At 40.6% G+C, this 27827-nt stretch overlaps 1 protein-coding gene across 1 annotated transcript; it reads left to right on the forward strand.

Moving 5' to 3' along the window:
* On the forward strand, positions 1 to 25927 carry rasal1 (RAS protein activator like 1). The gene is made up of 22 exons (XM_084359657.1): positions 1 to 58; positions 276 to 586; positions 863 to 919; positions 2540 to 2653; positions 3048 to 3109; positions 5232 to 5361; positions 5927 to 6008; positions 6478 to 6618; positions 6770 to 6861; positions 8427 to 8544; positions 8718 to 8871; positions 11710 to 11774; positions 12070 to 12182; positions 13678 to 13870; positions 14071 to 14208; positions 16067 to 16211; positions 19056 to 19228; positions 21394 to 21531; positions 22728 to 22863; positions 23401 to 23521; positions 23930 to 24000; positions 24107 to 25927. The coding sequence occupies exons 2-22, from the start codon at positions 522 to 524 to the stop codon at positions 24253 to 24255; spliced, it is 2457 nt and encodes an 818-aa protein (XP_084215783.1). The 5' UTR covers positions 1 to 58; positions 276 to 521; the 3' UTR covers positions 24256 to 25927.
* Positions 25928 to 27827: the final 1900 nt, after the last annotated feature.

Below are 27827 nucleotides of genomic sequence, written 5' to 3' on the forward strand. Positions count from 1 at the left end.
CGCCAGGTGGCGCCCTTTATCAAAGAAGAGACGCTCCAGAGGATCAGGCACTTACCAGGTAAGACCATACATTTACGGGGATTACAAATGACTAATTTAATTGTTGTACGACATGGTATTTGAAAAGGCAACAGCAGCAGTTACACACAGATTGTGAACGATGTTAAATATGAAAACATTACATCTCAAATGCTGCTGTAAATGCAATTTATCCGATCATGTTCATGTCAGAATGGACATTTCTGATGATTCATACATTTGTCCTGTTTAAGAAGAGCTGCTTTAAGACGGACATCGCCAAAACCCGGCTCATCTGTCCTCAACGTCTCCCACAGTGTTCAGCCTGCCGCACTGACTGGGATGGATGCATGCGCGCCTGTGTCGCGCGCTACTGGTGGGCTGCGCGCCGTCACGCGCTGAAGGTGCCGTGAAATGAAGAAAACTCAGAGGGGAGACCACTGTTTATAAGAGCGCGTATGGGAACATAGGAGGAACTGGATTAATAGCTCACTCGACTCAAAATGGCCAGAAACACATCTCTGTATTTCAGAATTGTCGAGGGCAGGAACCTCCCCGCCAAAGACGTGTAAGTAATCTCTGAATGGCATGTGCTTCTGTGCTCAAGTGTCAGAATAGACAGACTCGACATTGTTTAAATTCATCAGGGTAGTCAGATGAAAGAAAAAGTTAAGCCTCCATTTTCCTGGTCAGGCTGCATTCCAGTGAAACAGTTGAAGGAATTATAGGTGAGAGTCAGGTGTAATAGACCTCAGCGTATGTGGAGACGTAAAATGAAACACGTGAGCAGGTGACTTGACTATGCTTATATGTCTCATTCTTTATATTTTCTCTTCATCTTAAGCTCCGGGACCAGTGACCCATACTGCATTGTAAAAGTCGACAATGAAGTTGTGGCCAGGTGAGTTCTGCCTGATTCTTAATGAAGATATGTGCATGGAAAGCATCTTGTTTTATATCAAGCTGCAGCCAGAAGATATCAGTAGTCTGTTTTTGAATATCTTCATCCCAGGTGAGATATTTGCAGTAGTTTAGTGTGTGTGGCTGTGCTCCCGCTACTCTGCACATGTAAACCAGGCTGGAGTGTGTATGATCAGGGTGCTGGTGCCCACGGCGTGGCCCCTCCAATGCAGAGAACCTGATACCGGTCTGGCCTTTAAAACACCCGCAGGTAACCATGGAGAGGCTGCATCAATTATTGCAGGGAGATCCTGGTGTAAGCAAGGAGAATGCTGGGAGCAGAGTACACGAGTTCAGAGGTGCCTGAGTGCAAAAGTACAGATGAGTTCATCCTCCAAATTATTCAAACACAGCAGCTCCAGTACAGTTTATTTCCAGGTTGTGTTGTTTGACAGCCAGCCAGATTGCTCTCCAGAAAAAACACGTTTGCTGTTGGGGTTAAATTCAGTGGCTATTGTTCCATCTGGCATCATGAGGGAAAACAGCACCATGATTCACTGCAGACACTCACACTAATTATCTTGTACTTGTGGTGTTAGTGGCCAACTGACTCCTTGAGTGTGATGTTCATGGATGATGTGGCTGTTAGATCGTGTTGGGAGATAACGATTGCAGGACGCTCTTAGAAATACGAGGTTTTATCGCAACAATACAGGGTTCAGAAATTGTTCCGATTGTAGGTTATATTAAGGAGTACAATCATGTCTTTCTATGAAACACCTCTTTTTTAATTTAGATGTTTTATAAAAAAGAAAACATGAAATGAATAATATATAAACTTGCGTAAATGAAATTAAAATGTTCCAAATCAGGAACCACTGATCAAGGAATAGATAAACAAAACCACAAATCTGACCAGGCAGTCAGTGCCTGTATTCTGGACTTGTTTTCAGTACTATTTTTTTATAGACACATTCAGTCAGCATAAAAATGTATTGATGTTCTTTCCTATGTAGAGGCTGCAATAGTTTTTAAGCAGGACATCTGAACTCAATGTAGAGCAGTGATTGCTTACCTTTGTACCATGTCATGCCATAAAATTATGCATTGCCTGTTTGCAAAGCAGCATATGTCACAAAGTTTTAAGCAGACCTACTAAAGGGGGATTTGTCAGGATGTTTTCATTTAATATTTTCAAGGGCTAAGCAAGTGGAATTCACAAAAAAAGCTAATTTTAGATAAACATCAGAAAAAAACAATTTGATTTTGTACTTTTTACATATTACTTGAAAAGCATATGATCTGTTGCGGTGCAGTGCTGGTACAGAAAGATGTTGGTATCTGTGCAGAGATTTGGTACAAAATCTCATTGTTGATTAGTTTTTTTTTATAGCTTTGATACTTTAGATTGCTGTCGAAAGCAGATGTCATTTTGTTTGAAACGCATATTGAAAAAGCACTAAAGTATCAATATTTTGGCCAACCTTTTCCTCAGGCACACTACAAAGTGGGGAAATGAGGGATTATCCTGCTTTCACAAGTACAATCATGCCATTATTACTCTACTGGACTCTATTGTTGCATACATTCATGTGAGGTCTGGTTAAACCTCTCTTTTCAGGACCGCCACTGTATGGAAGAACCTGAATCCTTTCTGGGGTGAAGAGTACACGCTGCACCTCCCCATGGGGTTCCACTCACTCTCCTTTCATGTCATGGACGAGGACACGATTGGGTAAACTGTCATCCGAAGTTTTCTCAAAATCATTCCATCTTATTCAATCACAAGTTTTGACTGATGGAGCTTGGCAGTTGTTTTAAAGTCCTCTAAGCCAGGAGTGTTTTCTTAACTTGGCTTCTGATTTGATATATTTGGGTCAAAACCTCCTGTTCACTTCAAATGTTTGGGGAAGAAAAACACCAAGCTTTGAATAAACAAACATCATGAGGCAGATGGTCGCCCAGACTGAGTGATTAAAGGTTGTTTTTTCCTCCTCTTCTCGTGACCACCAGTTCTCTAATCAGCCTGTCTTCAGATTCACCTCATTTAACTCCAGCAAGATCAAACAACTTTGATCGTATTTTCAAACGCCTCTGTGTCATAATCTCTTCTTTTATCTGTTCCACAGCCACGATGATGTTATTGGGAAGATAACTCTGAGTAAAGATGCCATTGGATCTCAAGCTAAAGGTACGACTGAACAGATCTGCATCAGTCTGTCAGGCGGTGGGTGTATGACCAAAGCTCAGAGGTTACACATACATGGCTTCCTCTGAGCAAGTCAAAGGTCTGAGTGATTGAGGAGAGAAGCCGTTTTAAAACTGTGGGAATGTCTCTTAGAGTTCTCTCACACATTTAATTTGTCCAGGAGCCATTTTTTGTTGTTTTGTTTTTAAAAAAACTACATGGTGTTGCAGTTTGAGTTTAAATGTCACAATCACAGTACATCCTCCTTTATTTAAAACAGACATACGTATTTGTGTTATATGAGGATGCTGAGAAGAAAGTTATTTTGGATATTCAGGATGCATATACTAAGTTTTTTGATGCATTCATCACATTGAGTTGTTTTTTTTCACTTACTCCCCCTGCCGCAACCCAAATCTAAATCATCAATCAAGCCAACTCAACATGTGAGTGTTATTTACTGTGCGTTCATGTGCTGTCTGAATTATAGGACAAATTTATTTCCGAGTGGGAAAATTCCCTCTCAAGTTGGAACAACAACTTGGAATGTCTGAAAAATGGTGGAAAGTAAACATTGGGTTGATGATGAGAGACTTATACCAAACTCATGTATTGTAGTCCCTGTATCATTTCATTTGCTCTTCCTTGTCACTCAAATACTGGAAACAGCTGTTAACATGTTTAAACGCTCTGAGTGAAAAAAATGCGAAACAACTTTTGCGTTTTTTTTTTGGCGTCCACTTCGCTCCCACATTCTAACATGACACACATGAACACACCGAAGTCCGAAGTACAACTTCCGACCTTGGGGAATGGAACCAGCGGAGGAGCACGTGAACGCAGCAAGTCCACCCCTATAGGTGTCCATGAGGCTTAGCGACGTAACTGAAAGCCACAACACAAAAGTTGAAAATCAATCTGAAGACACACCACACTTCACCGGATGGATAATAGAATTAAACTTGTTGACTTTGACTTGTGAAACTTCAGGACGCACTGTGATTGCACATTTTTAACTCAAACATTGATTGACTTGTAGTTCTTTAACAAAACAACAAAAAAATGGCTCCCACAATTTCATTGGCTCACATTTAATGTAATGAAATCAGCACTCACGCTGATGACTCTGCTGGAGCTTGTCTGCATAAAGGGTTTTTGGGTTTTTTTCATAAACCGTCCTATTGTGTGGAGGCCCACAGCGCTGTTAAATGAGCAGAGCAACCAAAGCATTTTAAATGGCTCCAAACCATTTAATGTCTGGCTCTCTAACAAAGCCTTTAACATTCAAGAAAGTGCTCACAGTGTTTACCTCAGCATGAACTCTAGCACTCTCTGAACTGTCTTGGCCAGACACACAGCTTTTAAAATCACGGTATGTCGTGATGATGTTGCAATTTTATTAGATTGCCCAAAGTATTTACCAGAGTATGTTAGCTGCATACTGATGCTTCTCTCCTGAGAGCCACCTGGCGTGGCCTTCACTCCTGTGATTAATTGCTACAAATGGCGGTACTGAGTCAGTTACTCCCTCACAGGAGTCTTCTCACAGTCTGGCCTTGACATCGTACCCAAGCTTGTGTCTGCTATTTCTCAAGTGATGAAAAAGAACACTTTGAATTCAACATGACTGAAATGTAATTTACATGTTGTTCAGACTGCCAAGGACTGTACTGCAGGCTTTTCTTTGACTGTGCATGCCTTCACCTTGTCTTGTATTCGCAGGGCATCTGCTCAAAATTTCCTATTTTAAAATATGTACTTACCCAAACATGTAAAGATGAAAGATAAAATGGCCACTGCAATTTCCTAAAACCCACAGTGATGCAAATCCTCTCAACAGAGGAGCTGGAACTTTAAGTGATTATGAGAAAAGTTGCAGATTATTTTTCTGTCGATCAACTAATTGATTACGTGATTCTCTAATTTTACTTGCTCAGCTCTCTTTTTGTTGAGTTAAGAATAATTTTACATTGACAGTCACTGAAATGATCAGTTAATGAATCAATTTCTAAGTTTACTAAAAGCAACAATATAATTTGCATCCCTACCATTTATTATCGTTTATAATATTTAACGCAGACATGAGTGTTTTAATGAGTGATATCTCTCTGTGTGCTGTGGTCAGGGTTAGACAGCTGGGTGAACCTGACGAGGGTCGACCCTGATGATGAAGTCCAGGGTGAGATCCACCTGAGTCTGGAGCTGCTGAAAGATGCAGAGAAGATCAGCCTGCGGTGTAAAGTCATTGAAGCCAGGTAACATAACTGTGAGATTGAAATCCTTCAGCTGCAAGAAAATGAGCACATTTACAGATAGCTCACGACCAGGGGGGTCAGTAGACAGCATGTGCAAATATAGTTTCAAAGGGTGAGACTATCATTTATCTTAAATGTAGTTAAAGTGATTAATTTGTCATCAGTCAGAAGTTAAGTTTCTGTAGCTGAATCCTTGCAGTGCCATCACTGCTTCTGTGCTGACATCTTATCGGCATCACCCTGCAGGCGTCCACACCCCCCTTCTGAGTCATCCTGCCACTATCGCACCACTCACTGCCCCATCTGTGTGTCCCGGGCTACAGCTTCTCCCTCTCAGGCAGGGCACTAATGAGCATGTCAATCAGGGTTTGACACTGTGTGATTCAGACGTGCATCTGATGAATGTGAATTAAGTTTGAAAGGATGAGGTCACGTAGAAAGTCTTGTTTTTTTACTGCTGCCCCACACTAACTAATTGAATTTGCAGAACAGGTACCGGGAGCTTGTTGAGGTTTTTAGTGTATTGATCACTTCTGATGTCCTTTTGATCTGGTGATACCCGCAGAGACTTGGCTCCAAGAGACATTTCTGGAACCTCTGATCCATTTGCAAGAGTTATTTTCAACAACCACAGTGCAGAGACCTCGGTGAGCTCTACAGTATGTGTGTGAACGGACAGGACAGTATGTGTCGGTTTCAGCTGAACCTTAAAGGAACAGTTCACCCAAAAATGAAAATTCAATTATTATCTACTCAGCCGCATGCAAATGAAATAGTCAGGTGAAGTTTAGTAATCCACAAAACATCTCTGGAGCTTCACAGCAACAACTGAAGGCGATGGGGACTTTATAAAGTAGAAAAACAACTGAAAACAAAAAACATAAAATGACTTCATACAGCTTGTCCAGCGTAATCCAGGTCTCCAGATGCCCCAAGATCCTAAATTGATTAGGAAAGACGTTATTTTCATTTTTAGGTGAACTGTTCCTTCCATTGTAATTGATGGTTGTATGATGTCTTATTGTCTGTCATTTTATTTCATGTTAGTGTTGTGAAGTTTAGTGAAGAGAGATCTTGTTTTAGGGCTTCCTAACAGCCCTACCTGCTGGGTTTTAGATTATCAAGAAGACCCGTTTCCCTCACTGGGGAGAGACCCTGGAGCTGGAGCTGGACCCAGCGGAGCTGAGCGAGGAGGGTAGTGTGACGGTGGAGGTCTGGGACTGGGACATGGTGGGCAGGAATGACTTTCTGGGAAAGGTGAGGATGCCGTAATTAGTACGATAATCCATATTTCATAGATTTCATGTTCTGATCGTGACAGTACAGTACATTTTCCCCATTGTAAATTCTTTAATGAGTTATTTTTCCCTCCTGGTACTGTATCCATGTTTGTTCTTTATTTCCTCAGGTGGAAATCCCTTTTGCTTGTTTGCACAAGACACCTCTGTTAGAGGGCTGGTTTCGTTTGCTGCCCTTGGGAAACAATGAGGTTGACGCAGGGTGAGGATTATGGGTGTGCTTGTTTGTTCAATGTAGTGAGTTTGTGTGTTTGTATAACTGAGTCAAGAACTTTGCTTTAAGACTCATACTGATCAACAGTTTTCACACAGTGTTTTAGAATGCACTCAATGAAAGTGTCTGTTCCTCTCCATGCCGTCTTTCTGGCTTTTCAGTGAACATTCACAGGTGTAGAGCCAGGTCTCTGACAGCATCTGTTCCTTGCGATAATTTTAGAACAAAGGGAGCTGAGTGAAGCGCTAAAGGATGGCGTCAAAGTAAAGTGAATCTCAGAGGTTTATTAGGAAGTGACTCAGTTATTTAGGGGAGTAGAAGCTGGTTAGAGACCTACTTTTACCAAAGTAGCGGAAGTGTGTTGGCTTTTGAAAGCAGTGTGAACAGACCTTTTTCACAGTTTTCTTTAACGTAAGGACTAAATAATGTGTCAAGATTCTGATTCTGAACCAAAAATTGATGGGAATGATCTCTCAATTTTGAAATTAAAATCGGGATCAACAGTTCTCCCAATATTTTTTTTCTCTCCTCCTCCGCATATTTGTGCACACCCGAAGAAGAAAAAATATCGTACCAGTTGCCTTTAGCTGCGCTTCCGGGCACGTATCATGTGTACACAAAGACGATCAATTGACTGCCACCAGAGAAAGCTGTTGGGTTTATTTTCTTTTTCAGAAATCCTTTGGGAAGAGGGTTTACTTGTGACAGGTTTCAGAAAACAAACTTTGTAACAAACTGAGTTTCTATCTTTTGTTGTTTATTGTTGAATCCCAGAAGGGTGTTATTTTTGGTTGTACTCAGGGATCTTTATTTTTGGTGATTAGTAATTGAACTTACCTAAACTAAAGAGGAATTAAAAAATGTAAATCACAGTTATCAGGATAAAACCATCTGTTGATTTTAACTACAAGGAACTTTTCAGTGTTTATGAAACAGTCTTGTGATTCCTCTGATGAATATAAATGGCCTGTAACAGCAAACGAGACTGATATTTTTATATAGTTATTATTAATGCCTGTGCTCAGGTCTGATCACATATAAAAAGACATATAAATACATTACCTCTTCAAAGCACACGCTTCCGGCATGAGCTAGCAAAGATCTTCATGACAGCAGGCGCTGGTGTTGTACTGCTTTTGTAGAAAAAGGGCAGCGATAATAAACCAAAACTGAAAGTTCATCGTATTCACTTAAACGAATCCTGGTGCATAGCTGTCTGTGCTGGAAAAAAAGTTTAAATCAAAAGAATGGAATGGAATCGAATCGTGACCTTAAAATTGAAAGTCAAATCAAATTGGGAATTTTAAGAATCGTGCAATAATTTTAAACAAATCCAAAGATAATCAAGTGTCTAACTAACAGAAAAACAAAGTAGTCCAGGGGCTTATGTTTGTTAAAAAAACACCTTTCCCACATAAACATTCTGGCTGCTTTCAGATTCACCTTTCTCCTTCTCTGCCAGCATATTTTAAATGGAGACTTACCTCATAATAAGATCAGTGTGTGCAGAAAATCTCTCTTACTCACTCTGGGGTGTTTTGCTCTGTTGCCAGTGGCAAGCTGGGGGCTCTGCGTCTGAAGGTGCGTTTGGTGGAGGATCGGATCTTGCCGTCTGTGTACTATCAGCCCCTCATTCACCTTCTGGTGGAGTCTGTCATCTCCCCTACAGAGGTCAGCATCACAATTTGTCTTCAGTACTAATACTGAACCTTTCCCTTTACTTAATCCACACTTTTCTCGACTCAGCCCGGTTCACTCATTTTGTGTGGGATCCATATGACAGAAAAACGCTTTGTCCGTGTCAGCAGCATGTCTTGGTTTGACCTCAGTCCGCTTCTCACCAGGTGGAAGACAGCAGTGCGCTGACCATGCTGGAGGAGGTGACCACGGTCGAGAGCCGGCAGGATGTAGCCATGACCCTGGTGAAGATCTACCTTGGCCAGGGCCTGGTGGTGCCATTCCTGGATTACCTTAACACCCGGGAGGTCAACCACACCAGTAAGACTAAAGGAACAATATTAGAACTGCCAGCCAAATACACATCACATCCACAATGCATACGTCTTAATATGTAGACTGGGCTTAAGAAAAGTGTTTTTTGTTTATTTATTTTTGTTTACTTAGTAAATTTATGTGAAGTCAATTTGTATTGTTAATCTATCTTCATAGTGGGGATGCAGATTTTAATTCCTTTAATTGATAGTTGGCTGCCTTGACTATAGATGATCGTTCAGTCATTAGTAATATATGAAAAATCCTGTTTCCCTTAAATGTCAGTGGTTAAACTGTTAACCACTGACATGATCTATGTTCAGTGCAAAATTAGAATGGGCTACATTAGGACTTAAAAGAACAGATAAAGTAAACACCAAGTTACTTGAAAGATCAACTCAATATCACAAAATAATGACGTGATTTTAAATGTGGTGCTCCCCCGTCGCTATTCAACAACAACTAACCCATACTGAGGCTACTAAATGGCTAAAATGTAATAATATCACTTTGCATAGAAAGTCTTTACATACAATTACTTGTATTTTAATTACAGACATTTTCTCATACCAGTAATTTGTATCTTAAAAAACAAAAACAACAATAAATTGTGGTCTGAACCAAACCACAGATTTGGAGAAATGTAATGTTGGATATGCAAAGAGTCTGAATGCTGTGTACTCTAGCTTGTACTTCAGAGAGCTGACTCATGTGCTCTTGTCGCATAGAGAGGCATTATTTTAATTTAACGCCTACATACATTAGCTTAAGACATGTAACAACTGTGATTACACAATACTCAGTGTGCATAAGACCTAAGTTTATCTCTATTAGTCATGTTCTTATTAGTCAGAGTTTGGGACATGCGTGTTTGTTATTGCTCTGTTCTCCAGAGACCTTCTGAGGGCTGCTTCTGTTTAACTGTGAATTGACATGAAGGTCTCTGAACACCACGTTCACGGTCTGTGTGTGGGCAGCTTAAGTCTACCAGCACTATATTTACTAGCTCAATGCCAATTATTTACTCACCCAACAGTCTTTTCATGGCTTCTCTTGTGGTCTGTGTTAGTCATGTTTTTGCCTCCGCACCACGTCCCCATTGCTAATTCACACACAGAGTTTGGCTCTGGTGGTCTTTGGGTTCTGTTAGTGTAGTTTGAGATAATAAGCATAGTGCCCAAGTCTCCATAGCAACTCCACATGATCCAAACGCTAACTGCTTGATCAGGAATAGATGCTGTGAGCAGCCAGACATTAAAGTTAGGCTCGGGGGTAAAGAAAAGGGAAATGTACTGTACACCCACTGGGCTGCATTGAAAAACCCAGCCTTCCCCCATATGTCAGCATCTTTGAATCCAAAAAATTTTACCTGGCAACCAAGGCCTGTCAGCATGGATATTTTAGTACTGCCACCTGGAATGATACAAACACATTATATCTAACGTTTCTGCCTTTAAATGCTTAAAAATGACTAAATCTGTGTTATATATTTTATTGAGTTCTGTACTAACATTATCCCACGTGTTTACAACAATTTTCAAACCCAGAGAAATCTGATTTTACAAAAATGTTTCAGCATTGTTTTATTTGTTCGCCTGCTATAACTTCCGGGGAAACATTATATGATATGCAGAGAGAGGAAGGAAGATGGTGAACAAGACAAAACATAACGTGAATAAAACTTCAATACATTACCTTGTCCATAAACATTTCTGCCTGAGTCACTTCAGGTAGATAGAACAACTCCCATGATCCCACGCCACTTCACGACATCGTCAAATTGTTTTCAGACCCGTAGCAGCAGTACTTGTGAAACTCAGCCTTGGGTTGCGAAAATGTCAATCAATTCTTGGCTGATAAACGAAGATCAAACAGAATAGAAAGCATGCACATCTACCAGACCAAGAGCCTGTGCTGAGGGTGGAAACAGCCGAAGGATCCACACACTGCATTAAGAGCTTTCAATTAATTTAATGAAGCCATGTGTCATTATGTGCCTGATGAGGCTCTCTGTGAAAGCTTAAATGTAGCTTCATTACATTCATTGGAAACTATTAATAGAGTGGTGGGACCTTTTTCTGTTTCTGCCCAAAGATAAGCATCAAACTCGATGTCTTCTTAGGACTATTTGGGGCATTAAATGCCGTTTTCAGACAGACAACAGTAGAGAGATGACAGGAAATGAAGTCAGTGTTTTTTATATCTCATTATTTAAACTACGTGGAGAGAGCCGACTGAGATCACTTAGTGAAGTGACACAAGTAAAGTTTATGCCAAAAATCACAAGTTTATCAGAAGGCAGTTTTATATGGAGAAATTCTCCATCTTTGTTTCCTTGATTCAGATGGAGACAAATAAAAAAAATTGGGAGAAATTTTAGTTTTAAACATTAAAAAATAACATTATCAACAGAGTTTGAAGATACAACAGTGCTGTCGTTACATCAGACGTCTATGTAATGTGCTGCAGTGATTTCTACTGAAGTTAGCATGCTAACCAGCTAGCCCCGACCCGTCCAGTCTCCTGATAACACTTTGTACCACAAGAGGCGACAGTCTGACAGCCCCCGAGGTTTCAACTGGGAGATAATAGCTGCAGTATGTCAGTGGCGAGATTGTTACGTTTCACAAGCTCTTTTAGCTTTTAGTGTAATAGAGGAACGGTAGCTAGCTACAACCAAAGGTAGCTAGCAATGAGCAGCAGTTGTTGGTTACTTTGGTGATATGTTGCCTCCCGTATTTTTGGTGCTATCTTGAATTCTCTTCCATATTTGACAAATTTCACCTTTAAATGTTATTGATTAATGTATTTCTATAACTCTTACTCTCTGTTTTGCTCTCCTAGCTGATCCAAACACTTTATTTCGCTCAAACTCTCTTTCCTCCAAGGCCATGGAACAATTCATGAAGGTGTGTTGACGCGTCTCTTTTATTTTCTCAGACATTCTAAGTAATTGATTTTTCTGTCTCTGCCGTGAGTAAAAGCATGACTGTTATTATTATCTCTAACCTTTCAGTCATTGTCCTCCTTCCTCGTCTCTGTTACATATACGTTGAGTTAGTTTCATATCTTCTGCTCCCCTGCTGTATCATTCTGTGCCTTGTTTACGCTCTCTATGATGCGGATTTACACATTTAGAATGAAATCTCGTTAGCACAGATGCACATGAGATCTCTTCAACATATGGTATTGTTTTGCTGTCAGGCTGTTGGCATGCTGTATTTGCATGAGGTGCTGAAGCCCATCATCAACCGCATCTTTGATGAGAAGAAGTACATCGAGCTGGACCCATGTAAGATCGACCTGAACCGCACAAGGTAAAACACAATGCCATTATTGTATTCTGACCTAATAATAGTAACAGATCTGCTTCACAGGCACTTGTCTTAAGCCACAAATGATATGAGTGGATTTCTGGTGGTAGGTTTTTGTGTGTAGTTCACAATCTGTGTGGTAAAATGGTCGAATAGTAAAAGCTGCCACAGGAAAAAAACGACTTCCTTAACGCTTCACCCTTGAGAGGAAGACATCAATGTGAGAAAATGAAAAAAAAAAAAGGCTGGAAAAAGGGGGAAGGCTGTTGCTTGGCAACAGCTATGAGCCCCCTGAGATGTCTATCTCTGACATGGAGGGAGATCATCCAGGATCTGACATGCTCTACGCCTGCAGTACATCTGCCTGCCGTCACCTTATTTGTTGTCTCCACTCCCTGTGTAAATATGTCTCCAGACAATTCTGCCGTCAGTATCTCTGTTTTTCTGTCCAGTCGTTGAAATAGCATGCTCTGACATGTAATGACATAATCAGGAACACATAGGTTATCAGTTATATTGTAAGAGACATTGTAAATTTGATTAGTGAGCTTAATTGAGTGTGTTTTTTACGTGATTCAGTCAAATATATATACATAGATTCTGGTCCTTCGTCTTATTTGAGAGACTATGTGTACACAATAGGTGCTGACACAGGGATGCTCGCTGAAATGCGATCAGAATAGTTATCCAGGCATAAGGAAAATTGCATTTTAAGGCAAGGTGTAAATGCGTCTTCATCAGATCTGACTGACCACATCTGGTGCTAATTGGCTCGCATTGTGTTTGTATATAGATGTAAATGCAGTCTGTACAAGAGACACAACATAACACTGATACAGATATTTGCACGTAGAACACAAGTTGTTGTTTAAATTAAGAGTGACAGCAAACGAGAAAGCTAAAAGAAACACACCTCTAATTACTGAGTGTAATTGTACTGTGTGCCATGAAACACCCAGAAAATGCGTTATGCAGGCTTTCTGGTTTTGGATTCTTAATCAGACTGCTTTTGTTGCCTGCCGTTGTGATGCCTGCCTTTTTATTGTCTGTATTTTGTTTCCTTGGATTTCAACTTTATTTTATTAAAACACGCCTTTTGGTTTTATACAAATAAAAGAATAACATTTACATACCTATTACATTTGCTGAATTTACTGGAGGTGACAAATAATTGAAAACTTTTTGTAAACAGTGTTTTATCATGTTTATAGTTTCCTCCAACTGAACAACTCACAAAGTTCTGTGATTTTTTTTTTACATAGTCTGGGGCTGATTTGCTGCTACCTCAAATTACTCAGGAGCAGGTTTTGCTCAGGAGGAATGATCTGATCTCAGTGAGGATAATGAGAACACATTAAAAATACGAGGTTAAACACAAAGGCAAGATCAGATCATTTACTATCCAGATAACGTGTCTGGAATCAGACAGCATATTAATACAAGGTGTAAATGGGTTGAGGGACTCAATCATTTACAGTGTTTTTCTTTCTCTCCAAAGACGAATTTCATTCAAGGGTGCCGTGTCAGAGCAAGAGGTGCGGGACAGCAGTGTGGAGATGCTGCAGAGCTACTTGACCAGCATCATTGAATCAATCGTGGGCTCCGTCGATCAGTGTCCTCCTGTCATGAGAGTGGCCTTCAAGCAGCTACACAAGAGAGTAGAGGAGCAATTTGCTGAACCAGAGAATGAGGTCAGTCTGGAGGAAAATGCACAGAAGAAAAACAGCTTGAAACACCATCAGTGCATTATAATGTATCTGTAGGGATGTGCATTTGACATTCAATCGTTTTACATTAACATTACATGTTATATATTCAGCTACGGCTGTGTACCTGAGAGAAAACATTCAGGCTCATTAACTTTCTTGTCATATTGACTCCATTTGTACAGGATGTGAAGTATCTGGCCATCAGTGGATTCTTTTTCCTGCGTTTCTTTGCTCCTGCGATCCTCACACCGAAACTGTTCCAGCTGAGGGATCAGCACGCTGATACGCGTACGAGCAGAACTCTGCTGCTACTCGCCAAGGTACGATAAACAACACAGACATACACACAGACATTGCTATGAATAATTTATTCATGTCCAGACATCACAGTGCAGAAGTAAACAAGTGGATTCACTCAGTATGAGGCTACATGCTGTCTGCCAGCTGCGAGGAATTTAAACAAATAAATATGAAGCAGGGTTACAACATATGATGTTTCCCTATGTGTACAGTGCTTTTGTAGTTTTGCAGTGAATACCAGCACATATACCACTGAGCCGACTTTTTGCTTTTTCTCCTTGCTAGGTAATTACATGACGCTGGTTATTTAGCAATATCTAATTGAAGATATAACATTTCTGCATCAAAATGTCTAAAAATGACTGGACCTTTGTTATGTATTTTCTTGAGTAATGTGTTATTATCCCAAGTGTTTCCAACAGTGTTCAGACCAAGAGAAATCGACAAGTTCACTCAGGGTAGTGGTGTGTTTAATGTGGTCGCCTTTCTCCATTAATTATGGCGAAACATCAGGTGATATGTCAGAGAGTGAGGAAGGAGAGAGGCAAACGTTACTAACTGCAACAAAAAAAAAGTGCTGCCCACACCAAGAACAATCACTATTCTGTTCTGTTAATGACTTTAACTCTAACGATAACGATGTGAGCATCCACACTGATCGACAATAGCGATCTATAAACGGCGGCGCAAAGCGTGTGCTGCACACTCCAGCTGTGGCGACACTCGGCAGATAAGGAGAATGGATATTGATGACCTATTTTTCACAGCACAGAGAAACAAAAAAAAAAGAGAAATGCGTCAACAAAATTCTTCAGGGACGAGAGTAGTTAGAAAAATCCAACACCATGTTACAAGAGTTGTCGTCCTTTAACAACAAATTTGAATCATACCTTGTGTGAGTCGACATCAGTGGTCCTGGCGATCGTCAAAGAGCGCATCACTCAGCCATCCACTTGAGTTACAACAACTTTTAAAAAGGTATGTTAAAATCTATTGTTATAATTATCGTTCTCCGTGTGGATGGCCCTTAAAACTTTTATACATTACCTCGTCTGTGAACATGATTTCCGTATAAAGTCAGACAAAGAATGAATTACACACAACAACTACGAACAACTCCTCCCACGCTACTCTACTTTTGTTTTTATTGTTTTGATTAAGATACCCCTAGTGGCAGATGTATTATAATATGCGTTTGAATGAAATTTTAATTTTATGTCAGTGAACTGTAATTGTTAAACTAGAAACACAACATGGTGTTCGTGTCCTGGAGGCTGGAATTAGAGGAAGAAATTTGTGACAACTCAAGATCCTGCACAGCATGACTTACTGTAAAACTTTAAACAATGCCTCCTCACATCATGCTCTGCTCAAACATTTCTAATGGATCAAATTACAAAAGATACCACAGACAAAACATTTCCTTGTAACAGAAGAAAGGTGTCTAGCAGGTTATGATGGAGCGTTTAAATGTGAAATGGCCACACTCGATTAAAAACAGGGGTTTCCTGGTCACGTGTTAAAAGATAAGTGAAACCTCGCTGCTCTCCCACGTGTGGCTTTGCGTTTGCTGTCCATGGTACTGAAGTGCTGTTGCCATGGGTCCTCTACAGAGAAAGGGAACATGCTATTTTTACCTCTGTGTGGCTGCGACCAGACTCCGGTTCAAAGCCCAGCTTCAGAGAGGTGTGTAGGGAGGGACTTCCTGCCTGGGCGTGGGCCGGACAAAGGGCCTCACAGCATGCTTGGCCTCAGGGACCCTTTTGATCTCCGACTTTGAGATATGCAGTCACTCACACTGAGTTCTGTCAGTAAGTGCGGGTCTGATGTGCTGGAGATGTGAGTGTTGAGTGGATTTTGTGTCTTCGTGGTCGCCAGGCTTTACAGAGTGTCGGGAACCTGGGCCTTCAGCTGGGTCACGGGAAGGAGCAGTGGATGGCGCCTCTTCATCCCATCATCCTCCGCAGTGTGGCCTCCGTCAAAGACTTCCTGGACAAGTTGATCGACATAGATCACGATATTGGTAAGACTGAGCACAGTGAACACAACCAGAGGTGGAATGTAACTTACTACATTGACTGAAGTACTGTTCACAATACCAAGTATGAATTCAAGACTAGTAATTACAGCTTATACTGCTTGAGACTTCGACATCATGACATCCCAGAGAAATAATATTTTACTTTTTACTCCTCTGCATTTGTTTGACATCTTTAATTACTGGTTAATTTTCAGATCACAATGTTTTATACCCTTCATGTTCAGAAAAAGAAAGGTTTCTCCAAATGTGTTCATTTTGAATAATAAACTGAAGGATGAAGTGTTCCTTCATGTATTGAGAACTTCTCCTACTTCTTGAAGGAACAGTACGCCTAAAAATGAAAATTCAGTCATGAAAAACTGACTTTTTAGAGATACGTGGTTCTCCAAGGGCAGCCACACTACACACATATGATGATTTTATAGAATATGATGCATTGCTGTAGATTAAACTAGCCAACAATATACAGTATAAATGAGTTAGAATGAGCTCAACCTTAGAGTGATGGTTCGGGTCTTTTGATGAGGGGTTGTATGAGGTACTTATCCCCAGTCAGTGTATTACCTGCAGTAGATGACTGTCAGATCTCCCCTGTGTGTAGAAGCAGCGAGTAGCATTGACAGGCAAGCAGAGCATTGTACTGCTGTACAGAGCACCGTCAGCAAGACTTATTTTAGCCACCTTAAAGAAGGCCCTCCTAAAATATATATATCCGTTTAAGTGTACGCCATGTTCTGAAAATTTTTGATGCTTTACACGGCAGCAGACAGCCGCGGGAAGTCCAACCCAAACATCTGATCTGTGGTATTATACAGTGCGCGCCAGGCATGGCTGCACTTGTGCGTAGGAATAAGGACAATGCACAATTGAGGGAATGTGGTGCCAAAGGAAAGGGCTGTCTGACGGCAATGTAAAGCGCCAAAAATGTTTAAAATGTAGCGTACACTTAAACAGATATGCTACACGCTGCCTCTCCACACAGGGGGAGAGCTGACGGTATGAGAGCTGACATCTACTGCAGCAATACACTGACTAGGTATAAGTACCTCATACAACCCCACGTCAAAAGACCCAAACTATCCCTTTAAACATCTACAGCAGTAAAATGCAACATGTACATTAATGTAGCAGTACTATGAATCAGTGAATCATATGAACCAGTGTTGTAAAAAGTACCCAAAAGTCATACTTTAGTAAAAGTAAAAATATCATGTTACAATATTACTTTGGTAAAAGTGAAAGTTACTCATATGAATAGTACTTAAAGTATCTGATATTAAATGTACCTTAGTGACAAAAATAATTTTTCTATTTTTTCTAAGTATTAAAAGTAAAAGTAATTATACATGCAGAATATTTATATAAATGTATATATTGTATACTATGGGTTGGGTCGACTGACTAGCAGCCTGGACGGTTACCAGATCTGATATTCAGCATTTGGAATCAGTGTTTTTTGTAATCTCATAGCCTATAAAATGAATTAATTTAAAAATGTGGCACTCTGATGCAGCATGTGATCTGCAAAGTAACTAGTAACTAAAGTTATCAAATGAATGAAGTGCAGCAAAAAGTACAATGTCTGCCTCCAACATGTGGTGGAGTGGAAGTATAAAGTAGCAGAAAATGGAAATACTCAAGTAAAGTACAAATACTTAAACACTGTACTCTGGTAAAATACTTCATGAGAGTACTCAGTTACATTCCATCACTGTATAATAGCAAAAAGACTGAATGAAGAATGAATGCATGACATTTACCTGTAGTGGAGTATTTTCACACTACTTCCACCACTGAACATATCACTAAACTTGTAATGAAAAGGAGAGGAGGTCATGCTGTTAATCAGCCACAGACCAGCTGTTAGCGTATCAGCTCCGTCAGGATTAAGTGAAACAACACTATGGCTCAGTGGTGAAATATTCATAACTAGCTGGAAAAGTAGAAAAGAGATGACACGGTCAGCGAGCTGGCGAGGAGCTGGAGTGAGAAGCCGCAGACGCCGCTACACGCCACACTGCTTGCACAACGTGTCTTGGCTGCTTTCTTACTGTCATGTGTCAGCGAGGCCGTTTGTTGTGAAACATCTTCCCCCTCTGATGTATCATGTTTCTGCCTCCTTCTGCACATCACACCCACTCTTTTCTCTTAAAGGCCACTTTGACATTTAATGCTCTTCGGGTGGATTTGTTGGACAGAAGAGGATGCTTGTTAAGCCTCTTTGAAGCTGTCTGTCATGTGGTGATGGAGGAGGCTGAGGTGCCTTCAATAACAACGTGCTGAACATGAAGACTTGCACTGTACACGAAAAAAAGAATATCTGCCTACTGCCTATTAAGTATTTTAATTACATGTAAATTTCAATCTAATTCTATTACATAAGTTCGCTGTATAGTATCACATTTAATGCTAAATGTATCTGTCATGTTGAATTAATATGTATAAATTAAACAACCATGAGGGTGAGGAGACAGAATGACACATTTGTAATGCATTACTTTATGTATAATAGTTGAATAATGTAGAAGTTCCTCTTAACTTTACATGTAAAAATTGTATAAACAAATAAGTTTATGTTCAAGTCTGTATTATTTTACTTTAATCAGACTAAGTTATTAAATGTATTTATAATATTTACATTGACTCAACAAATGTGACACTTAACATTAAACTGTAAAAGTGTACATGTAACTAAAATTCTTTTCTACACATTTTTTTGTGTGTAGTTTAACAAAACAACAGTTTATTGTCACAGCACCACCTTGTGTTTATGTGGATGAACATGCCATTACTAAGTGTTAAAACTCTTGTGACTTCCTCCTGCAGTGTCGGAGGTGCCACAGAGGGCTGTCTTCATGCCCTCAGTCACTGTTAAAGAGGGGTACCTCCACAAATACAAGGCAGAGGGACCCCAACTGCTCTCCCGCTTTGCCTTCAAGAAACGCTACTTCTGGTTGACGAGTGAGACGCTGTCCTACGCCAAGACACCTGACTGGCAGGTTGGTAATTGAACCAATAGGACAGAGCTTTATAATCCAGCCACTGTGTCAAGATGTGGCTAGTTAGTGTTTGTAAGGGGAGACACTACAGATGACTACAGACCACGAATTGATATCACCATGACACTTCCCCAGTTGATTAAGTATATCAAGACAACTATTTCTGTAGTACTTTTTCTGAAATTTTCTGTTGCATGAAAATGCATGAATGTAGGATAAAGTTCCAGATGAGAACATTGAATAAAGCTAGGTTCCAAATTCTTGTTTCATTTTGCTAATATAGTAAAGTCAGAGATATTTACAGAGGGAATTTTGGATCTCTTTTTATCAATCCATGAATCAGAAAATACTGTCAACAGCTAGTCAACAAATATAGTCCTTGGAAAACTACTTTTGTGAAATAGCTAAGATATGTTAAAAAGTTCCATACAGTTTAAGACAAAAATGGTGAATAGGAAAACAAGATGTAACTGTGAAACTTCCCCAGCTGATTACTTACATTAAGTAAATAATTTTGTGTTTTAAATGTTTACTGAAATTGTGTGTTTAAATATGCAATTTGGGCATTTTCTAGTTAAAAATGCACTCATTTGCATACACTTTCAGAACAGAAGTCTGAACGAAAAATGTGTATTTTGGAGATTTTCTTTCCACTGGTCTGAAAGAAGACATTTTATGTGTAGTGTAGTGTCTCACCTCAGAGGAAAAGTTCACTATAGTCCACAACACATTTCTGAAGCTTCATCATTAAACAGCATTGCGGCATTCTCCTTAACAACAAAAGGGGGAAAAAATAGGGACTTCTTTTAAAATGTAAAAAACAACCAGAAAAAACCCCAAAACAAAACATAAAATGTCTCCATACCCCTCGTCCGGCATAATCCAAGTCTGCGGCAGCTCAGAGATCCCAAACTGATTCATAAAGAGATGTTATTTACACCCTTTCTAAGCTGAAATCTTCACTATAGCTGCTAAGGTAAAAGCGTTAGCGCGCATCCTGTTTGAAATGGTTTTGCACCAGCTCAACTGCACATCGAGGGTGTAAATACCATCTTTTCAAATCAATTTAGGATCTGGAGAGACTTGAAATACACATTATGAGCTGTATGGAGACATTTTATGGATTTTTTGGTTGTTTTTTTACATTTTAAGTCTCCAGCTACTTCAGTCGTTCAGAATAATGCTGCAATGCTGTTTTTCTCCAGAAATCTTTTGTGGACTTCAAAACTTCACCTAACTTTCTATCCACATGTGGGTGAGAAGATAATGACTGAATTTTTATTTTTAGGTGAACTTTTAAATCTGTCTTCTATCGTGACGTCTGGATATTCATTTTTAATAAGTAATGTCTACCAGAGAAATGCGTACTTATTATCTTTTTCATAAATACAAAAATAGATGTGAAAACTAAGAATCATGTGAAAGTGACTCATCCATTATTATTAGAAGCTGATCCGGCTTCTGTTGATGAATCAGCCTCTGTGTATTACCTCTGAAGGACATTTATCAACTTGGCTCATAACAAGAGGAAACATTTTAGTCGTCCCCAGCTCGCTTCATTATTTTTGTGTTGGTCTCCTTGTGAGAACATCATTAGCGTTATTAGCATGTGGTGCCCAACCCTGTGATAATGATCTCCTCTCATTCACCAGCCAGAGATTGAGAGAGAGAGAGGGGGGGACTGAGAGCGGAGCAGGCTCTCTCCACCCAAGTAAAAAGCTCTCTCTTTGAGCCAGTCTCGTCTTTGTGTGACTGGAATAAAGGCGGTGGGTAATTGAAGGCTGTGGATATTCATGCTAACATTGCAAATCAGATCGCAGACAATGTCCTGGCCCCTTTCCTCAATGTTGGAGCACTCCAGTCTCGGTGAGGCGAGCTCCCATTGGAAGTGGCTGATTTACACTTTAAAGTGGCCTTTGCTGCCATGCTGATCTCATCTTCACTTCCTCCTTGTCTTACCCTGTTCCTGCTCTCCTAATGTGTGCAGAATATTTCAGTATTAGACACTGCTCCACTAATTTGCTCTGTGATCAAATGTCTCTTTTACTTCGCTTAAACCTCCGTCTAAACTGCCTCAGGCAAAAGCACGATCCATCATTAGCAGCCTGTGCCTTACTCGTGGTAATTGGTGTTGTTGTTGTGGTTTTGTGGCTGAATTGTTGCAGGTGCGCTCCTCGATCCCCATTCAGTGTGTGTGTGCCGTGGAGAGGGTGGATGAAAATGCCTTTCAGCAGCAGAATGTAATGCAGGTCATCACCCAGGACAACGACGGGCAGCTGCACACCATGTGCATCCAGTGCAAGGTGCATGGGTACTGACACCAGCCAGTCACCAAAATCATTATTTCCTAAATCCATTACTTTGTTGACAGTTTTTAGATTAGAGTTAAGTAAGGATTCACTGAGGCCTTGTCCACATGTACACAGATATTTCTCAAAACAAAGCTTTTTCTGTGTGTTTTGACCTTTCATACTCACATAAACAGCACTTTTAGGTCACTGAAAACAGAAACTCTGTTTTCAGCGCATGTAGCATCATCGGCAAATGTGAACTCGGAGTGTGTGTTACTATATAGTGGAGTGTTTGAGTTTGTACATTGACGGAATGGACGTTGTATTGTCCACATTTAGAGAGACACAAACAGGCATTGAAACACAATGACGGAAAAGAAAGACAAAAACGGCCGATGATGATGTTTGAATAAAAATAGCATTATCCAGGAGGATTCTTGGAAGAGCAGTCACGTTTAGCTGCCTCATCATTTTTGTCCTATTTTCAGGAAAAATTACCTGTTGCCTTGGTAACAGCTGGTACCTGTAACTAGTGCTGGGTATTGTTAAAAAAAAAATATTAAAAAATGTATGAAATCTGTTTTAACAAAAGATTACACCACACACAAACGTAGTGAGCCCCGTCTCCTGGGCATAACCTAGTGTTTGTCCTGCGTGCCTCAAGACAGACACAATTAGACCTCGGCACAACAAGCATGCTGCATACTTGAAATGATGAGATTACCTCCTTAGGTATTGAGTATTTGAGAGAGAGAGTGTGTAAGAGTCTTACAGTTTGTTACCCAGCGCTACCTTTAGCATATTTAATGGAACTAAATGTAAAAGTAAGCAAGTACGGAAAAAGTAACCAAAATATAAAAATCATTCACAGTATTTTCTGTAACTAAGCCACCAAACACAGTCTTTCTTTTGTTTACACTGGCATGCACATGCCTAGTGCACGTGAATCTCAATGTCTCAATCTCAATGTGATATGTGTCTTCAGGTGTATTAGTATGGATGGAGATCATGAATTGGTGCTAAAACCCTTGATAAACTTCATTCTGCTTTCTTTTGGAAAAAGTAAAATTATTGTATTTATATGTTATTTCATTGATACATGAGTTTAAGAAGGAACGTTAACTTCAGGCATAAAGAAATAACAATAGTTTAATCTGATTACTTTTTGGTCACAGTATGTGGTAACTGGTGTTTTTCTGTCCGAACAGAATGTGAATGAGTTGAACCAGTGGCTGTCTGCGATCAGAAAAGCCAGCATCTGCAATGAGCGCATGCTGCCCTCTTTCCACCCGGGGGCTCATCGCAGTGGCAAGTGGACCTGCTGCCTGCAGGCGGACCGTGCTGGTAATCCTGCGCTCATTACTTCTGATGCTGCACAAACGAGGGCCGAGGATGTCACTGTTTAAACTGTTTTTAGTGTAATGTTTGAAAAATGTAGCAGAGCCACACCTACATATATGTTAAATTACACACAAGATACCTCCCGAAGGATCATCAGAAATGAACCCAGGCATGAGCAGTGTTGTCCATCAGCATGCAGTCTTTCATCCAGACCACAACAGTTCTTACTTTCCTCCTGGTCCACTAACTTGTACCCAGCTTCAAACAGCGCATGAGCTCCTGGCGATTCATATTTAATGGATAAACCCCCAATTTGTAGCTGCCATGTTTCTGTTGCTTCAGTGGAGAATGAGCCCTGAGAAACATAATATGATTTTCTCTGACCAATTACATTTAGTCGCTGTCTGAAAGCCTTTCTCGAGCAACAGTCTCATTTTATCAGCCACATGTATATGACGTGTTCCCTAATGTCAAGTTGAAGGATATGTTGTGTTGGCCTGTGTGTAGAGCACCGTGGTTCAATAAAAGGCTGGTTCTCAGTTACAGGCTGCAGTAGAACCCACTCAGCTGTGACTCTGGGTGACTGGAGTGACCCGCTGGATCCTGACGTAGAGACGCAGACCATATACAAGCAGATTCTCCAGGGCAGAGACAAACTCAGGTCAGTTCAGAAAACAGTCTGTAAACATCCTCAGTTTGGATGCAGTTCACTTACTGGACACTAGAGGTCTATGTTGCAGCACAGGAGCTCTGCTGCTGCTGCTGCTGCTTCCTGACAAGACAAACAAATGTTTGTCCCTCCTTGAAAAGACCTCCTTGCAAAGACTAAGCAGCTTCTAGAGAATAGTTTGTGATCATATGATTAATGACCTTATGATTCATGTTGAAACATCTTCCCCTTCTGATGTCTGATGTGTCACCCTCCTGCAAATCATACCTGCTTTTCTCTTAAAGGCTAGTTAGACATGTGATGCTCCTCAGGTGGATTTGTTTGGCAAGAGTGGAAGCACGTGACGTTATTCCTACTTGAATGTGATCTTATGATGAATGTTTCTGACTGATACTGCAGGAAAAAACACCTTGAGGTGCCCGACGGTGATCAGACGTCCGGCAATAAAGAAAACTCTGGCATTCTCCCAGGTATGGCTGCAGCATCTGAAGTGTATTTTTTACTGTTTGTGTCCTTATGTTATCATCATGATCATCTATTTTGGTTTGACAGCATTGCACACTTTCTTTTTCATAGATGGTGCAGAGTGCAACGTTCAGCTAATGAAGTCAGGTCAGAGCGTTGCAGCTCGGCTGTTGTCGGTGATAGAGGATCTGGAGCAGGCTCATGCCACTTTCCAGCGCAGAGAAAAAGAGGACGGCACTAGTGTCATTCTGAATCCCTAGACTCGACACAGACTGGGGTCCACTGACGCCCAAAAGAAGAGGGGGGGGGCCCAGCATCCTGTACCGACACGAGCAAGCATCAGAAATCCACTGTCTTGACTGTCAGGGAGAGTAAAGTGGCCATAGGATGCGATCTCCTCCAGCCTTTAAGTATATTTCCTCCTGTAAAGAGCAGAGGGAATCCTGCCACTTTGAATATTTTTGTATTCTCCAAGTGCCACCGGCTTCAACAGCGCCGGCTGGGGAGAGATTATGATACTTGACGATAAAGAGGGCCGAGGGACTTTGAAGCATGATCTGACTCGATATTTTTTATGTAGATAACAAGCAATCCCTTGCATGGCCTGCCTGCATCCACTTGTTGTGAAATGTGAAAAGAAGCTTTTATATTTTGAGATACTGTACAGGACCTCGGTCGCACATTTTTATGCAAAAAGCTTGTTGTAGTGTAATCTACAGTACCTGAATGTAAGGTGTTTTGATATTTTGCTTTTATCAACGTTTTGTTTTTTATTGAGTCAATTTATCACCATGGTTGAAAATGTAGCAGTGACATTAACATTATAGGTCAAACCACAATGAGTTTATGAAGCGCTGGTGCACATGCCACAGTATAACGCTGCCTGTACAGTAAGCAAAATGAATATGATTTTAATCGTTGCTTTGGTCCCTTTATACAAACCAATGTGCTTTTGTTTGGTGCTATGGCCAGTCAACTTAAACGTTTGGTTCTGATGTAATTTACTTACTTAATGTAGCCATTTCTAAAGTCATAAGGGTAATACTTACCTTTCCATACATATACAAGATCAGTCTTTAATATAACAGAGTCAATAGAAGTTACAATGATATTATATTATATAAGATATTCCTATTTGATACGTTTACATTTACTTAAGATTTTGGTGCCACTACATTGGGCTCACAGGTGTCAGGATACGTTTGAAATGCCAAATTTGTTTTTAAAAATGTTTAAGATTTCAATATCTAAACACTTGAATCACACAAGGACACACAAACTGTACACAGACATGTTGTAAAGCCATTTCCCGGTCATGATCGGTGTCTTTCCAGTAAACAGAGGTCAGTGATTGTAATGGAGATCAGATCTGTGATCTCTCATATCGCCTCTGCAGGCCGCCCTGCCTGTGGAGCTGTTTAGATTATATTCTGGTGCAGCTACTGTAGTGTCTGTCTTTCTTTTCTAGAGGAATAACTGTGGACTAGTTATGTGTGGAGTAAACATTTTCACTGCCTTAGAAGTAACACTGTCGTACACATTCCAGACATGACAATCAATAGGCTGCTTTCATACGGCGTTTTGATGTTTGCTGCACTACAACCTTTGTTTTAGTGATTTGCCACTTCAGATCTATCACACAATCTTTAAAACTAGAGTAAACATCAAGTGTTGCTTGTGAATCTTGATATTCCCTGAAAGAGGGCTTTTATTTTGAAAAAGAAAGAAGGGAAACACTACTGCCTGTACTTTATTTTGCAAATACACCATGATGGTTTGTTCCAAGTGGATTGTTACTGTGAACTAAACAACTGTATTATTCAGTAAACTCTTACAGCTCATAAGTCTAGGGTGTTCTCTTCTAGTCATCGGTGTAGTGGAACAAAGTACATTTGCAAGTACTTGCACTTTACTTGAGTCTTTCCATTTGATGGAACTTTGGGGAACTACTGTCCTTTTTACTCCACTACATTTATCTGACAGCTTTAGTTACTTAGAGTCTTTACAAATTGAAATTATTAATAAAAAAATATAACCAACTAATAAATTATTATGTATTATTCTGGACAAAGCTTCCCTGCAATACATGAAGTAGTTAAAATGTGCTCAGCCAGCTGCAACATTAGTGATGCTCAGTGATCAATAATTAAATTCCATTAATATAATATACTGTATATCATTCTGAAGTAGGCCAGTATGCATAATGAGTACTTTGGTCTTTTAAAGATATAATGTAAGAATTCTGTTTAAATTTTTAAAAACCACCAGCAAGTGAGTTTGACCAACCAGCCAGATTTCTGCACACTAGCTGCTAGTAAGAAAGCAACGCCGTGCACTGCGGGTGTGTGTGCATGTGTGTTGGAGTTCAGGTCAACTCTCATTGAACTCAGCACTCACCAGAGACTCCGGTTCCCTCTCTTATTTCCCCCTCTCCTCTCTGTATTGTTATGTTAATGAAATAAAGTACATTTCCCCTTCAGCTCAAGTTGGCAGTCAACTTTACAGAACATAAACACCCAACAATGGAGGGATCGTAGCTGCAGTCAGGTTGACTGGATCAACCTGACTGCAGGAGCGGAATGCCGCGTAACTCTGGGTGTTTATTCCTCCAGAAGGTCTGCCTCTGCACCCGACACTGTCCTCCAGAGCTAGTCAGCGCTGAGCAGCTGAGCAGTGGTTCTGCCCAATACCAGACACAACCAGAGGCAGACTTGCAATTGGGCAAAGGTTGACAATTGCCTTGGGCCCCGAGCTACCAAGGGCCCCATAAAACGGCTCATAAACTTATGGTTAAGAACCTTTTCTTTTACTTTTTGTTAGGTTTTTTTTTTTAACCCATGTGCTAAAATGGCATCACAATATTAATCCATCATGAGTTTCTCGGGGCCCCCTTCAGTCCCCACTACATTGGACTGCGCCATCTTACTGCACATGTGCTTTTCCTTAAGTAATATTTTGAATGCAGGACGGTAACTTGTAAGCGTAAGAGTATTTCTGCACTAGAAGGTTTGAGTACTTCTTCCATCACTTCATTAATTCATTGTGTAGAATTAAGAGCAGAAATTATTCATACTAAGTATCTAATATTCAGTCTAATGTCTATTTCTCTCCCAGTCAGTTTTAAAGTGGAAGGTCTGACTCAGTGCAGGCAGTGACATACATTCATGGTATTACAGGAAATGTCATTACGTGTCTGACAGATCCCAGAGCAGCCTCTGGTGTCATGGTTACCACACCGCCCCTTTGTTCAAATGAATAATTTAATCAAAACATCATAACCACAGACTTTACAATCCAACAGGAGTCAGAATCTAATGTGAAATCATATCTCACAAACATTGTTTATGTGGCATAAGCCGTTCCTCCTCCCGGCCTTATTTAAATGCTAATGAGAGCGGTGATGCAGCAGGATGAGTCTCCCCGCTAGCTCTCTCATTAGGCATGAGAGGTGAGCGATGAGAGGAGGCAGGGCAGGAGGGTTTAGGTACCAGAACCACGAGGAGACTGACCCCTGAGCCGCTGGAAGGAAGAAGGTGTTAGTTGAAGGGGAAGCTGATCTCCCGCAGGCCCCTGGTGAAAGCTTTAGTATGCACCAACCACAGCTCTTCACCACAGCGGCGACATACAGCAGCCGGTGACAGAAAATGACCGTAAAGCAAATTTACGGCCGGTGAGGACTGTTTCCTCTGCACTCCACAGCTCCGGCAAAGCTCATTTATATCCACATAACGAGGTTGTGGAGCGCAGAGCTGCTCGGGGAGGAGGAAATGGTGGAGCTAAGTGGAGGAAGGAGGGGGAGGAGAAAATGAGGAAGAGCCAAGGTGACAAAAGG

Source organism: Pagrus pagrus, assembly GCF_965226575.1.
Source record: "Pagrus pagrus genome assembly, chromosome: 8".
NCBI lineage: Eukaryota > Metazoa > Chordata > Actinopteri > Spariformes > Sparidae > Pagrus > Pagrus pagrus.